The 16,993-nt window shown below is 42.8% G+C and overlaps 1 protein-coding gene across 3 annotated transcripts in view; it reads right to left on the minus strand.

The window, feature by feature from the left end:
• The window catches only part of TBC1D19 (TBC1 domain family member 19), a 115,154-nt gene that overhangs the window by 20,096 nt on the left and 78,065 nt on the right, over positions 1 to 16,993 (minus strand). For all 3 annotated transcript variants that reach the window (XM_070398346.1, XM_070398340.1, XM_070398356.1), the window contains 2 exons: positions 13,253 to 13,337; positions 11,008 to 11,052 (listed from right to left, as the gene is read on the minus strand). In XM_070398346.1, the coding sequence (XP_070254447.1) occupies positions 11,008 to 11,052; positions 13,253 to 13,337 (130 nt within the window). The remainder of the gene's footprint in view (positions 1 to 11,007; positions 11,053 to 13,252; positions 13,338 to 16,993) is intronic.

The raw sequence follows: 16,993 nt of genomic DNA on the forward strand, positions 1-16,993 counted from the left end.
AGCAAACTAGAGATTTACAATATATATCCAGTTAACTTTCTATTGATAACGTTGACAAATTAAAACTTTGAATACATACTACAAAAACAGGGCAAAAATAGAAGGCAGTTCTCAGGACTAAGTTAAAGAACTAATTATATGGTCTCAGAAAGTGAATAGATTATATCCTTCCTGAAACGAATTTATCCTGTAAATTTGAGTACAATCTGTTAAAAGGAAAGGGAGCCTTCCAAGGTACCCTTGTATAGATACATTCCTCTGTAAACTTATCAAAAATTTTATCGTAGAATGTGGTTTAGAAAAAGTATTGGCAGGAATATAGTACAAATTCAGTGTAATCTTTGGCAAGAATTATACACAAGTAAGTGACACATCCACTTCAGAGAAATACTCAAAGCCTAACCTCGTGTGCTAAACATCTTGCCACATTGTAAGTGAAAAATCAGAATTTGTACAACTTAGGTTCAAAACAGAAGTTCTGCAATATACACATCATTGACTATCTATCACTGTGCCAAGTCAGGCTGCAAACACAGAACAGGAGAAAGCTGAGAAGTTTTGAAAAATAGTATAGAAATGCTTTAATCATCAACATGCTCAGAGGCAGGCCTTCTGAGGTCACCTAGAGTGAGTTATAATACATGCCTGTTCCGTCTCCCTTTAAAACACACCCAGCAGCAGGGCATGCATGAGTTCCCGATGCAACCGGTTACAAATGTTGAACAGGTTTAACTCGGGGGAGTTATTCCTTGTGCTGGGTTGAGCTCTGGCTCCGTGGAAGCCTCACTTATTATTCCCAGGTCTGACCACAGAGGTCACACAGAACAAGTCTAACTTGTCCTCTTTGAAAACGTTCAGAAATATTGAGGACTTTGTTCTACTCCACCCCCCCCTCCCATTCCCACCAGGTTTTTGTTTTTTGTTCTAAGACTTTATGAGTTTCTTTTTAAATTTTATTTTTCAATCACAGAAGGCTTTATGGGTCTCGTTAGTGGTTCCCGACACAGTGGTCCTGAAGAGCTTCCTTACTCTGTTTTCCCCGTAGCTCACCACAGTCCTGAAAGTGAGGTGACTGAAACCGCCAAGCATTTTCCCTGCCTGGGCACCAAACGGCTAAGACCCTGCACTTGTGCAGTTGTTTCTGACCTAGGTAAAGGATTATACTCTCTCCTCTGTCACATTTGTTCTTCAGTGAGCCATGCCAGTTTGGGACAATCCTGTATTCCCTACTCTTCTGGACCCACAGTACTGAGGTATTCTAAGTATACCATCTACGTCCTCATCTAAAAGTCTGAACAAGGCAGAGTGACAATAGGACTTGTCACTAGAGACGCCTTCCACGCTGACAGTAATTCATTAATTAGCACCTTATCGTGGTTAAGTTAAGAGCACAGACTGAGTGTCAGACAGACTGGATTCGGTTCATCTAGCTCTACCATTTAACAACTTTATGCCTTTGGGTGAGATTCTTAACTTCTCTAAGCTTCAGTTTCCTCATCTGTCAATCAGAGATAATGCTAGAGCCTCATGATATGATTAATGAGATATGGCTGTAACTTAGCCATTAATAAATAATCATCATTGGCCCTTAATAAAAGTCAATATTGATATGGTCATTCACAAATAAGCTCATATCCCTTTGTTGTTTCTAGAAGTAATTCTATCAAAGAAGAATATGAGGAAAATCCAATATTATCGGGAACGAGTGTGCCACCAACTACCTTTGGATTTTTACAGCATCACAAGCTGTGGTTCTCAGGGTGTCCTTCCCCCATTTCCCCTCATCTTCCAGAACACACCCCGTTCGTGTTGTCCATCTGTGGCTGAATCCTGTGCTGCTTATCAATGTTCTGTTCCCATCCTGTTCTTCTAATCTCTCCTGCTCTTCACACCCAATGCCAGGACTCGCTTTGCTCCTCAGAGGAGGGGGATTCGAGGGGAGATGCCGTGAGCCCCCCCCTGCCTGTTCGTTACCCCAGTGCCCCTCACATGTTTCAGGTTTTCTCACTTCCCTGAGGAGCTGACAGCTTCACCTGTACCCCAGGCCTGGTTCCCTGACTTCCCTGCGGCGGGCAAGCAAGTCAGGTCCCTGGCTTGTTTCTGTGCAGCCCATGAGCTAAAAATGGCTTTTACATTTTAAGGGATTATTTTTTAAAAGCAACAAAGAAAAGTGTGTGATGGAGACTGTTTGTGGCCAGAAAATGTAAGATATTTCCCACCTGGCCCTTTTCAGAAAGAATTGGCCAACCTCGGCTTTGGAATCCTGCCCATCCATTCTCCCCTCCTCCCCTCATGTGCAACACTCGGCAAATATGTTTGAGCCTCTACATGTGCCGGACACGGTCCTGACAGTTAGAGCTTCCTTTTTATTGGGGATAGAAATATCATAACGAAATGGTGAGTAGATGCTGGACAGTGGTAAGTGCTATGAAGGGAAACCACGGAGGGAAGGGGGAGGCCTCACTGACAAAAGAGCCACAGAGGCCATGGAGGTGAGAGCCCCAGGGTGGGCGTGGCCTGGAAGCCCGGGCTTCCGGTGGTGACTGACAGACTGGGATCAGTCAGTGCAGATTAGCAGGGCTCCAGGTGGAGAGCGGGGCATCTGCTCTCTCTCCCACTAATGGAGGGAGGCAGGGGTGGGTGGGTCCTAGCAAAGTACTCACAGCTCCAGTCTCTCCTATTCCACTGCAGCCTTTCAGCCAAGGATGTCATACGTTATTAGAAATATCCTCAACACTGTCATCATTAAACACCCATTTTCTTCCCCAGGCCCCACTTTCCCAGCAAACAAACCTCTAGTCTCTCTCCTTCCCATGAGCCTAGCTTAATTTTTTGAAAATTATCTAAGTTAACTTCCTTTATGTTCTCATTATATGTCCTCAACTCTTTGTAAAATGGTTTCTAGCCCTATAACCCCAACTTCTACTGCTAAACCCAGGGATCTCCTCTCTGTGTGTCTTGGCCCAGAGCAACTAAAAGTTCCTTCTCCAATTGGAGCCTCCCAGGCATTGATGCCCCTGGCAGATCAGGCTCCCTGCCTCCCAGAAACTCCTGCTGCTGTGCATGTACACATGTGTGTGTGTGTGCATGTGTACATGCTTGTGGCTGGTTCTCTCTTCAGCCCACTCCTTGCCTGTAGCTACTTTCATAGACATTCTGTCGTATTTGTTTTCTCTCTCCTTCCACCAGTATGTCTTGATTGACCTGCAAGTCAAACTGGGAAAGCCCAGTATCATGTGCCTCATTCTGGATTCTCTGTTTCTGTAAAGGACTCCTTACCCCCTGGTCTTCAGGGAAGAAAGCTGTGAGCCAGCTTTGCCTTCTAGTTCTCCCTCAGCCCTCAACCCGAAATGTGACCATGTTCCTCTCTGTCCCTCTGGGAAAGGACACTTCACTGTTCAGGATTTGGCCAGAATCTAACATCAGCAGGCTCTCCTCTCTCTTCCCTAACCCTCAAGTACAACTCTAATCCTACTGACTTGATTGCCACCCCTCCTTCAGCCTCGGGGGGGGGGGGGGGGGGGGGGGGTAGGACAAGGGCTGTAGGCAATGCTCTCCTCTACCTCCAGCCTTGTGCTGGACCCGCCCCTTCAAGGTTTTAAAATCAACACTCCTCCGCAGGTCTCCCTGACAGTCCCTGCTCCTTACCCCAGTCAATTCACTAATCATACCCTTGTATCAACTCACTTGCCCTGATTGATTAAGGTGCCCCCTCTCCTCTATGCACATAGACAGTCGGCATGATTTTGGCTACCCCACTTTCCACCATGTACGCTTGTATCAGTTCATCAACCTGTTTCCTCCTCGGGTACTACTCTTAGACCAAGGCAGGAACAGGGGAGGGGGCATGGAGTAAAGGCCCTGCTCTGGCCTACCTCTAACTGTACCCCTCAGCCAGAGTCCATGTTCCTCCTTTCAGAACACAACCCAGGTGCCCAAGCCTGAAATTCCCAGCCCAAAGGCCCCTGGCCAGCTTCCAGGCTCTGCCTGGCTTCTTCGGTGGAGCCGCTCCCCCGGTGGAGAGGTGGCCAAAGGGGGCTATTTGTGGAAGGTATGAACAGAGCGTGCACCTGCAGGCTGGGAGGTCTACGTGCACATGCGTGAAGCCTGTCCAGGTGTGGGATGGAGCCATGCCTGGGAAGGGGTGGGGATAACACAGCTAGGGACTGCTGAGGAGCCTGGGAATCTGAATTTGAACCTGGCTTCCAGATTGCTATGAAGGAATACAGATATGGGCAAAGTAGGTTTACAGTTATAATACAATAAATAATACAATAATTAATAAATAACGAAAAAGTAAACTCTTTTGTGTACTCACAACTCTACACCTACTTTTGCCCAGCCCTTTATCTGTTAAGACAAGAGAACAGAGTAGACTTTATCAGTCTGATGTATAATGTTTAAATATCTAGACTTATGGTAGGTAGGCCTCTATTTGCACTCCTGCCCTGAGCCCTACAAAGGTTAGGAATAGACCCGTCTTCACCTTTAATCCTTCAGCCTCATTGGATAATACCAGTGAGGTTGTGAGGATTAAATAAGGTCATGTATGCAATGTGCTCAGCATCACACTTGATGCCAAGTCTATACTTAACTAATGTTTCCTTCTCTTATCATATTGTAATCACTTTTGTTTTTCTCTCTCCCAACAGAATAAACTCTCAAAGCAGATTGCTATTACTGTATACAAAACTCCTATAATCTTACTGCAAAAATGTTTTCCTTTCACTAAGTTATTGTAGAAACATCTGCAAAAGCAGATCAAGGTAGTCAGAGATGAAGATCTTACTATTATGATTTTCATCTTCTACAAATATTTATTAAGAGTCTGCTAAGTGTAAGAATACCTTAGTCAGGACAAGGCACTTTTAATTAGAAACTTACAGTGAATGAAGTCGTGAACTGCCAAGCAGCAGAAAGGGATGCATGTATTAAGACAACTCACAGCTAATCACACTTTCATTACAGATCCCCCAAGTTCTGAAATTGATAATTGTTCTTTAAGTACATAAGGTATAAGCTATATGAGGCAATGGCCACAATTCACCATGCAACATCATGCAAATCTTCTACGAGTAAGATGTTAAATTTGTGTTGTTAATGATAGAAAACTGAGCAATTATAAATATAATCAAGGCTTATAAATAAAATATTAAAGTATAAGAATAATTTATGAATGAGTAATCACCATATAGAACAGGAAACTCTCAGTAGCTAAGTGTTGGCTTCGAAATGGCCAATGAAGTCACACAGAGATGGAATTTGAATTCTGTGTGACTCTAGGCAAACTACCAACACTCTGAGTCTCCATTTTTATTCCTGAAAATCGCCGGTCAATAAGACCAACTTCATTGGGTTGTACTAAACACCAATGAGTTAATATATTTAAAGTACACAAGTATAGTGTTTAATACACAGCAGATGCGTCAATAACTGTAGCTATTTTATGCTCTCAGATTGGAGAGTACCACATTTCAGCATCAGCTTAAATGTAAGAAAATCTTGTTCTGTGTTAGATAAGGATTCATTTCAGCTTAATCAAGATTAACCAGGGCTTAAGACTCCAAGAAAAGGTACACAGTCCACTCTGTTGAAGAAGGACAAAGTCAAGATTCTGGCAAACAGAAGTAGGGGGCACAAGAAGCACTGAAGAATCCATTAACACTCTAGGGCACATACCACCTAGAACATGTCTTTGATCTTAGAGGCTGTCGTGTTCTTGGCCAGTGTTTTAAAATACTTTCCTTTGGCTCTCATCACTTCAGTGTTTCAAGGGTTGAGTTTCACCCACCTGGCCATCATCCAGGAGTATTACTTCTAGCAGACACTGGGATGTGAGACACCATCTCTTATCTAGCCTAAGAGTCTGCTATGAATGATTATTTTAAGATCCTAGCCTTCCCTTATCAATCTGAAGAAAGTCTTAAATATTAATTGCCTACTCCATTCAATAGGAATAATGTCACAAAGTACAGATTTAATGGGCTTTTGACAAAACTCAGAAAGGTAAACATTGTCAACAAAAATAAATCTTAAACTAGATGAGATATAAATAGTAAATATGACTCAGAGATACCCCAAATATTAACATGCTTTGCACTTATTAAATATTTTCCCTTCATTTCCTCACTGTCTCAACACTTAAACATTTATAGTTGTACCATAACTCTCACAGCTGATTCATTTTACCATCACTCCAGTTAAAAGCAAATTTTGACACTCTTTCATTTGGGATTACGTAGTACAGTTTATTTAATTCATTTGTTGAAATAATCATTTCCTCTGTTTATCCTCATTCCACAATAACCTACTGCTCCAGAGTCTTAAAACTCCTCTACTTAATGTCCCCTGGCAATGAATGACCTTCTCTGTCTTATAGGAATCAAATGGCACAGCAGATTGGGAAGTTTGCTTCAGTCTCAGCCAGCACTGTGTGTCAGTGCAAGTCTTGCCTTCTTGCTTCTGTTCCTGCTTCTCCATATTCTTCTACCTTCATTCCCTCATTCATGTGCGAATGCTGACTGACCAGAGACCCCCTGCCATGCATGACTCCAGGTGCTAGATACCTGCTGGGCACCAGAACTATTCCGGTCCTTGTCCTCTTGGAGCTTACATTAGAGTCACAGGAGGCTCCTTTCCTGACCACCTTCCCTAAAATACCCATGCCCCCCCACTCCCTACCTATAATCAATTTCTTTGCCCTTTTCTTGTTCACGGCTCCCTGAAATTATTTTCGTGAGCTATTTATTTACTTGTTTACTATGTCTCCCTCCTTAGAATGTAAGCTCCTTAGCAGCAGGCACTTTTACTGCGGGTCACTCACCTCGAAGAGGGAGCCAGAGCAGTACCTATTTATTAAATGAATAAATACAGACAAGTTATACATGTTGAACAAAGAATAAAAACAAGAAAAGCATATAAAATTCCTATGTGGAATCTCCCTCAGCTCAAAAATGTTGCTCACCAGCTGTTTAATGAACCTGTAGTTCCATGGAAACCTGCCCATTGACAAGGCCTCTCATGAAGTAAAGAGCTGACATTTGACACCATGGTGGCCTGTCATGTCCACGGGTGGGTGGGCGAGTGAGCAAATATCTGCCCCCTTTGAGCACCTGCCTGGCCAGGAATGGAGTGTCAGTGAGCTGCAGGCACACCCTCTGTGTGGGCCACTGAGGCCAGGTGAGCAAGGCTGCCGTGGTTCTTGTTCCGGCATTAAGAAGGGTTCAGCAATCTGGAGAAGGGCTGTGTGTAATTTAATAAAGAGCCCAGAGAGGAAACATAATTTTGAAAGGCATTTGGGGGTCAGAGGAGCCTAGCTAAAGAAACTAAGATCTCCTTGTCTCAGGACCCCATGTTTTTTATTAGCACAAATTGTCCTGAGGCGAGGCAGGACATCAAAGGGTCAGGTTTCCTATACAGAAACATTGTCAGAATGGGGAAAATACCTAATGCTGTTCAGGTGTTTGGCCAGTAGGAGGCAATAATATGTAGATTAAGATGCCCTGAGCTGTCTGGCAGCCAAGCAATCATCCCTTTTCAGGTTTGGGGAAATGCCTTCAGCCATTCCAGATGATTCAGTCCTTGCTGACATGCTGGAATTGGCTTCCTGCACAAGGCCAGTTTGGGAGGTGGTGGTAGAAGTGTCCTTGAGATTTCAAAGTACTCCTGTCTTTGGCAGAGGTTGAGAAATGTTGGGTAATATAACAACGTTGCGGATTATCGTCTTGAGTAAAAACTAAAGGGATAACAGACCAACTGGTCTTTGCCTCTTCCTGTTCGGCCACTGTGTACTCACTGCCCAGAGAAGCGTCCTCCCTGAGTCTGGGAAGGTTCTAAAACAACCCAAGAGAAGAAAGATCCTGAAGAACTGGCTTAGGAACAGCTGTGTTGCTACCCCACTGAGCATTAAACTATTTTTATTCTGGATGAAAGTCTTCCTAGAACCTAGTATATACATATTTTACTTTTTCAATATGTTAACTGCTTTCTTTTCTTCTAAAAGATGCTGTAACAAACTCAGTAATGCTTTCTGAGGCACTAAGGATGTTGTCAGAGAGCTTGGGTTCAGAGTGAGCACTACCCCTCACCAGCTGGCGAGTTAACACTCTGTGCCTCGGCTTCTTTATAAATAGGGATAATAGATAATATTAGCACCTGCCTCAGACGGTTCTTGTAAGGATTAAATGAATTAATACATGTAATGGATGTAGCACTCTGCATGGTGTGTAGTATTGCTTGAAAAATGTTAGCTACTGCTGCTGCAACTACTATTACTGCTATCATAGCAATATTTTTTTTCTGGGTACCTTATGCTCATTATAAATGTCTTAACTTACTATAACATGCTACAACCCAGAGATACCTTTTTAAAGGCACAGTTACTGTCTCTCACATGAAACAGTCCTGGACTGACTCACTGCAATGTTCTAACATGCTGTTTTATAGTTTCCTATTTTCCCTTGTAAGGTCTCTGATTTTTCACTTCTACTACTGTCAGTCATTTCTTCTATCTCTGTCAGCCTCTTTCCATGCTTCCATTTTTACAAGGGGGCATAAAACCAGTAAACCAGGTTTGTTAGACCTGTGTGTTAGTAAGAGCTGTATGTTCTAAACTAGGTTGGCAAAGCTCTCCGAGGAACAGAAGTAACCTCACTCCACAGACATCTCTCTTGGCTCTTCAGAGGTGTTTTATTTCCCGATTAGATAAATATAAAAAGTCATATAAAATTGTCTCTGGTGAGACAGATATAACTATGGTTATATATACATGTTAAAATTAAAAAGCCTCTAATTAGTTCAAATAAATGATCATTAAACTCTTTCTAGAGCTAAATACTGGGGGAACAAAAATGAATGATATAGTCCTGAACCCCATGAAATTTGCAATCTAGAGGGAAGACAGAGCATAAACAAACACTGTCAAGCTAATACAGCAAGAGACACCCAGGCTTTGTACACTGGGTGCTATGGGCGCCCAGAGAAGGGCCCTGGGTGACCCTGGGGTGCAGGGCAGCTTCCGGAGGAAGAGGTGCTGAGCTGAGACTTGGCAGCCTGGTGAGCAGAGGTTGAAGGGGCTGTTCTAAGCCTGGGAACTGAGGCGGGAACCAGGTAGGAAGCAGCGTGGTGCTTCTGTGAGAGTAGGTGTGTGTGTGTGCGTGCGTGTGTGTGTGTGTGTGTGTGTGCGCGCACGTGTGTGTGATTAATAGTTTGATATTGAGATGATAAGAAAATGCCTTCATGTGCCATGCCAAGAGGCTTGGATATTACTTATGAAGAGATGAGGAGCCATTACGACACCTCTAAGGAAAAAATAGCCATTTTCCTTTTAGATGTGTAAAAGGAAAGCATTGTGAAAGCTAGAGCAAGGCAAGGAAAGACTGGGAGAAGAGAGGCCAACGGGGTGTCTGGAGCAGTTAATGAGCAACAGAGACAGCAAAGCCCTGAGGAGGACAAACAGCAGCGTAGTGAGGAAGCCAGGGGTCCCGCGTGTATTTTGAAGATAAAAGTGGACGTTTCTGGTGAATTACCTGATGAGGGGTCCAAGACTGAGAGGACGACTGCCGGGCTTTCGGCTTGAATTAGTGGTTGGAAGAGAGGACAATTAACTGAGAGAGAAACAGCAGTTCTTTGTTTTGCTTTAAAATTTAATTTTGTTTTTCTCTTTTGAATAGCGGGCATAGGAAGATAAAATAATGAGTTCAGGTTCAGACATGTTAAGTTTGAGTTAATTATTCTAGAGGTCAGAACTGAAGATATCAATGTTAGAGTAATTAACAAGTAGAGCCAAGAGAGCAGATCAGAAGGCCCTGAAACCGTGTGAAAGGAGGGCAGCAGAACCAGGTAGGGTGGGCCCAGAGGACACCAGTGCTGAAGGGGGTGCAGGACAGTGGCCATGAGCGGACTGGGGACACACATGGAGAGGTGCAGAGAACAGTGAGTTGTACATGGAGTGGGCAATAAAGAAGCTAAACACTCTGGTAACAGCTGCATTTTCTGAGGACTCACTACATATGCATCAGGCACTGTGCTGTGTTATACCTTGTACCATCTATTACAGCCTAGATGACGAATCTGAAGTTCAGCGAAGTCATGTCACTTACCCAAGGTCACAGGGTGAGCTGGCAGAATTGGGATCTGAACCCAGGTCAGATGGATTACAAAGCCCATGTTCTTAACTTGGAGCAAAAGACCTTCTTCAAGATGCAGCTTAATATTATCATAATGAGGACTGCTGTATATTGCTTTTCAAGAAGCGTAACTTAAAAACTATTTAATCATCTCAAATAAATATTTAATACATAATGAGGTCATTATACAGTTGATCATTTTGTATAATGAAAATAGGTTATTTCAGTGATATATTTCTTCATAATCATTTTATTTTGTAAACACTATACTTATCAAATTGTGAGGACATGCCCTAACCGGTTTGGCTTGGTGGATAGAGTGTTGGCCTGCAGACTGAAGGGTCCTGGGTTCAATTCCGGTCAAGGGCATATACCTTGGTTGCGGGCACATCCCAAGTGGGAGGTGTGCGGGAGGCAGCTGAACGACGTTTCTCTCTCATCGATGTTTCTAACTCTCTATCCCTCTCCCTTCCTCTCTGTAAAAAATCAATAAAATATATTTTTTAAAAAATTGTGAGGACAATAAAGTGCAATACAAGGCAACTTCTCATTAGAGCCCTGCTCCAGTGAAGCAAAGGGGAGCTCCTGGGTGGACCAGTCATGTTCTTCAGAGAAAAACTCAGTGCCCTGGGCTTAGACACCTGTCTGCTGAGTTTCCCCACAAATATTACCTCTGGTCTCAAGGAAGACCAGAAAGGGTATCACAGTGTGCGCAAACCTGCTACAAACATGGAAAAGCTCATTAAAAGCGGTATCCTGTAGAAAGTATGCTTTAGATAATAATTATATATTTAAAGATAGAGAATAAGAAAGTCATTCCTATTTTAAAAGTTGTAATCTTCCTATTTCCCACTAGAGGAAGCAACAGCATTACTCTTACCATTTGGTGGGTAAAAGACAGCATATTCTTCTATTCCTAGTTTTCCTAGAAGAGAAAGCCATAGAGGGTTTCAGTCTGATTAAATAAACAAAACAAAAAAATTAACTCACTTTGTGAATGTACTAATAATTAGTGGAATTTTAAAGAACTACAATAGTAACACTGACAATAGGGTGGTGAAGGCCTGGGGTGGGGAGTAGAAGTGGGCTAGAAGGGGTCAATGGAGAAAAAAGAGGGACATATGTAATACTTTCAACTATAATGATTAAAAAAATAAAACTACAATAGTAAAATCTCATTTCATTTTATGGTATGAAATTAATTTGAAAATATGCCAGTCAACCTGTTGATATTAGCAAATCCTTTCATCAATTGAAATCAACAGTATAAACTTAAGTACAAGGCAAGCGATACAAAATAATTAAAAGAACAAATGCTTTCAAGCTTCTTGAGCTTAGAATTGTTTTTGCTAACTAGAAACAACTCTAATCTATTCATTAAAGCAAGTCTTAAGCTTTTCAACGCCTCATTAGTTTACATTTTTATAGAATGTGTTGAAAAGTTAAAAATTAAATGTCTTTAACTATACGGTGGTAATACTTTCTGAATCCCAAAACAGTTCATATGTTCCAAGGCTAAATATTTGAAATCAAAATTGTCTCAAAATATTAAAGTATACTCATCATATTCAAATGTTTAAAAGAGTTTTTAAAAATAGCTTTTCCTCAAAACTTTTAAGGTTCTGAGTTTTCCCCCACCTTCTGAATATCTTTAGGAAGTTTTTATGTTTATATTGATAGTTTTTCTAACACTATGAGTCTATGGAAAAGTCACATGCAATCTTGCTCTAAACTTTAAGGTAATATTTTTAATTAATTCTAAAAAATTTTTTTGTTCTTGTTGGGGGTGGTGGCAAAGAGAAAATGAAGAGTAAGAAGCATGACTAGTTTAAGTTAAGGTGGAGACAACAGGACTGATCGTGTGTGTAAGGAGAGAATGGAATAAGGAAAAATAGATGATTGATAGATAAGAAAGAAAGAAAAGACCACCTGGTGGATGCTCAATACTGGGCTAGATGTCAAGAGGCAAACAAAATAAATATAAGGCCAGTCCCTCAATCATGTGGCTTATAATCCAGACTGGAACATGAAACATTGAGGATATGTTTGCTAAATTTTCTGGCACAGGCCTTAAGTGTTTTAGAAGTTGAGAGGAGAGAGAAATTGATGATGGATTGATGGCTCAGTGGGATATAGGCTAGTTCTTCAAGGACATATGATTTTGGGGGAGGAACAGTGGAAATCCTTCCAGATGAGGGGAGCATCTGGAATATGGGGTAATGTGGGGTAATCAGGAAAGCAAAATTAGCTGGGTTAAGACAGGAGCAAATGATGGACGGCCTTAAAACTTGGCTGAGTAAAGAGGTGATTCCATTAGACAATTAAGTTGTACAATCAGGTTTTTAGCAAATAATGTTAAAGAAACAAGCAAACAAAAGGCTTCTATAAGTTCAAGGTAGGAGCAATGGAACAGAGAGAGCCCCCAACTTGGGTGGGGTAGCCTGATCCCAGCATGTGATGGGGCTTGTCCTAGGGCAGGGGTTGGAGGAATCAGGCAGACACTCAGAGTTAGTAGATACAGGAGAAACCGTTTCTTTATGGGGACAGCAGAGGGACCACACAATAGCTTTTAAGTGCTGGGTGTTCACCACTTAACAAAAGGAGAAGTTGGGAAAGGGTTCCAGGTGAAATTAGTTCAGTTGTCAGGTGATGCAGGATTTTGAAATAGTGATACTATCTTGTAGGTAGCTAGTGATTAAGAGGAGAAAAAAGCACTAAGAATTACTAACATACAACTTATATCAAAATTTTAAGTGTTGTAGAACATTTTGAGAGAAGAAATATAGAAAATTAAAACATTAGAAAAGAAAATTCATGTGATAAACTTATAAAAGGGAAAATAGAAGTCAACAGGTAAGACAAAAACAGCAATAGAGAGAGCAAATAGTCTTGCCATGATAATGTGTTAAAAAATATTTCCTTGCCCTGGCCAGTGTGGCTCAGTTGGTTGGAGTGTCATCCCATACACTGAAAGGTGGCAGGTTTGATTCTGGTCAGGGCACATACCCAGGTTGCAGGTTTGATCCCTGGTTTGGGTGTATGTGGGAGGCAACGGATCAATGTCTATCAAAAAATAAAATAAAATAACCATTAAAAATACTTCCTTTATGTTACTACGATTTTACCTCTTATGTATGATCTTGGTGGTGAAGCACTGTTGTATGCAAAGTGACCCAACACAGACGTATCCCGGGAAAAACAAAGTAAAACCTGGGTATAACAATGGATAAAACAAACAATTAAGCACTGTTTAATTTCTTGCTATTTCCTGGTTGGGAGGCACTGAGGTAGAGTCTTTCAAGTTCAGTACCATGCTTAGCAATGGGAGGAGTGCCCTCTTTTGGTATATCCTCGGTTAGTGCAGCCAAAAATGCAAGTTGCTGACTACCAGTTGATTCTTCTATTGTGTTTTGTAGCTGCAAATAGAAAAACCTGGGGAAAATTTAACATGAGAAGTGTATGAGGACCTAAGGAACTGCAGTGACATAGAGCAGCTTGGGAAGTGCAGGAAACTGAGATTGCTGGGATGCAGCAGCGGGCGGCTGGGCATGTCAGGGTGGGAGGGAAGGCAACTCAAGATATTTAGAAGGGATGGCAGGTGCAGTGGAACAAGAGGCAGCCCAATGCATGTTAGAAGCTGATCATCCTACCAGCAGGTAGAGGGTGGGAGTATACCTGAATCAAGAATGTCTATTGGGAGGGACCGGGTTGCTGACACCAGCCTGGGATTTGGGGGCAGAGGGCCAATCTTCAGGAAGGCAATTAGTGACAGGAAATCTGGGTCTTGGTATTAGAAGACCTGGGGTTCAAGATGTTACTAAGAAAATAAGTTGGAAATGACTGGAAAAGTCAAGGCCAGTTCACAGAACAGGGACACAGAGTCAGGGCTGGGCCAGAGCAGGAGTGAGTAAACAGGAGAACTATGGGTTCAAGATACAAGAAAAGGGTCAGCTTTAGAAAAACGATAACTATGAAGATTGAGCAGCAGTCAGGCCTAAGGGTGAAATGTGTACCAACCATTGCCACTGATTAATTTTATTATATTTTAAAATACTAAGAAATACAGATAATCAAAATAGGAAAAGCACTGATAATCCAAGTATTGTTAATATTTTTATGTATATACTTTCAGACTCTTTTTATACACACATATAAAATTTTCAAAAATAGGATTATAATACTGTTCTAGAACCTATTTTCTATCCATCCTATAAAATAAATATTCCCTACCCATATTTTAACGTGCATAATATTCCACTATATGGATGAACAAGTTTACTTAACTTATCTTTTTTATTGATAATTTAATTATCTCCAGTTTCCCCACATTATAAACAATGTCACAGTGAACTTCCTTATATCTAAACTAGAGGCCCGGTGCACAAAAATTTGTGCACTCAGGGCGGTCCCTCAGCCCGGCCTCTGCCCTCTCGCAGTCTGGGACCCCTCGGGGGATGTCCACCTGCTGGCTTAGGCCCACTCCCTGGGGGATCAGGCCTAAGCTAGCAGTCAGACATCCCTCTGGCAGCCCAGGAGCCGTTGGGGGGATGTCCACTTGCCAGTGGGGAGCAGGCCTAAGCTGCAGTCGGACATCCTTAGTGCTGCTGAGGATGCAGGAGAGGCTCCCACCACCACTGCTGTACTGGCAGCCATCAGCCTGGCTTGTGGCTGTGGGAGCACACTGACCACCAGAGGGCAGCTCCTGCATTGAGCATCTGCCCCCTGGTGGTCAGTGTGTGTCATAGTGACCAGTCATTCCCAGTCTTTCTGCTGTTAGGGTCAATTTGCATATTACCCTTTTATTATATAGGATACTTATGTACACCTTTACTTAAACTCCTAAACCCGGACTAGATATCTTGTCAAGTGATGGACATTTTAAATCTAAAATTTTTGACACACATTGCCATATTGCCCTCCAGAAACCAACAGTAAGATAATACACATTTTCTTTTATTCTCATCAAAATGGGTTATCATCATCTTATAGGTAAAAAATGGCCTCCTGCTTTAATTACACTCTTCCATTTGCACAAAATTCATGCGGGGGGAGGGGGGGGGCATCCCCTCAGCCCAGCCTGCAACCTCTCCAATCCAGGACCCCTCGGGGATGCCTGACTGCTGGTTTAGGTCCGATCCCTGTGTCTGACTGCCCCAGGATCGGGCCTACACTGGCAGTTGGACATCCCTCTCACAATCCTGGACTACTGGCTCCTAATCGCTCACCTGCCTGCCTGCCTGCCTGCCTGGTCGCCCCTAACTGCCACCCCCCACCCCTGGCCTGATCACTCCTCACTGCCTCTGCGTGCTGGTCTAGTCACCCCTAATTGCCCTCGGCTGCTGGCCAGGTCGCCCCCAACTGTCCCCTCCCTGCCGGCCTAGTCGCCCCTCACTGCCCCCCCTGCCAGCCTAATCGCCCAAATTGCCCCCCCTGCTGGCCTGGTCACCCCCAACTGCACCACTCCCACCGGCCTGGTTGCCCCTAACTGCCCCGCCCCCCCCCGCCGGCCTGGTTGCCTCTTACTGCTCACCCTGCTGGCCAGGTCGCCCCCAACTACCCCTCTCTGCTGGCCTGGTCTCCCGTAACTGTCCCCCCACCCCGCCCCCCGCCAGCCTGCTGGCCTGGTCGCCCCACGCAGCCTGCTGTTCAGTCCTTTGGTCGTCCCTCACTAACCCCCCTGGCAGCCTGGTTGTTTGGTCATTTGGTCATCCCTCACTAACCCCCCTGCCAGCCTGGTCGCCCCACGTAGCCTGCTTGTTCAGTAGTTTGGTCCTCCCTCACTAACCCCCCTGCCGGCCTGGTGATAGGCAGCCATTTTGTGAAGGTGTGAGGGTTAATTTGCATATTACCTCTTTATTATATAGGATTTGTCATCTTAGTCCATTTTAAAATGGATGCTTTTTAAATTATTGATTTGTTTAAATTATTTGTATTTTAATGGTTCTAATATTTCATCTAATTATATATTACAAATGGCTTTGTTCAAATAGTTTATTTTTGACAGAGATATTTTTAATACTTATATGTTCAAATCCATCAATACTTTTTTTTCACACTTAAAAATTCCCTACCCACATTTATAACACTCTCTACATGTCCACCTAAATTATGAAAGTGGTTGGTGATGTTCATCAAATATTTCTGGTTCTTCCCCTTTGGGAACATATATCAGCTTATCTTTTCTGGCATGCAAATCTCCATCTGAGTCTACTCCCCTGGGAACCCATCTTGCAACATAGTAAAACTGGGTGGAAATGGTCAATTCTAAATACAATGTAAAGGCAGGACCAGTAGAATTTACTAACAGATTGGATGGTGTGTGCAAGAGAAAGACAGGAATCAAGGGTGAAGCCACGTAGAAGGATGCTTGATCTGAATAAATGGAAAGATGGAGTTGCCCTCAACTGAGACAAGGAATGTTGAGTGGACCAATTTTGGGAGTAAGATCAGAGGTTCAGTTTTCAACATTCTAAGTTTCAGATATTTGCAAAATATCTAAATAGAGATGGTGAGTAGGTAATTGGAGATACTAGTCTGAAGTACAAGAAAAAGGTTTGGACTGAAGATATGAATTTGAGAGTTCTCAACATATAAATAGTAATGAAAGCCACAAGATAGATGAGCTTGGTGAAATCACCAAGTGAGTTTAACTAGAGAAAAGAAGGCTAAGAGCTGAGATCTGGACTACTTTACCATTAAGATCTTGGGAAGAAGAGAAGGAACCAGACTAGGAGACTGAGGAGTAACCAAGAAAGGTGACTGCACCTGATGTGTCCCTGTGAGTGCTGTGAGTTACTGGGAGAGGTAGTGTGCTTCTAAGTAAGAAGGAGAAGTCAGATTGTAATAAAAAACGTTTCTATGTATGC

The sequence above is a fragment of the Myotis yumanensis genome, unplaced genomic scaffold, assembly GCF_028538775.1.
Source record: "Myotis yumanensis isolate MYYU_CA2020_CCGP unplaced genomic scaffold, mMyoYum1.0.hap1 SCAF_1, whole genome shotgun sequence".
Classification (NCBI taxonomy): domain Eukaryota; kingdom Metazoa; phylum Chordata; class Mammalia; order Chiroptera; family Vespertilionidae; genus Myotis; species Myotis yumanensis.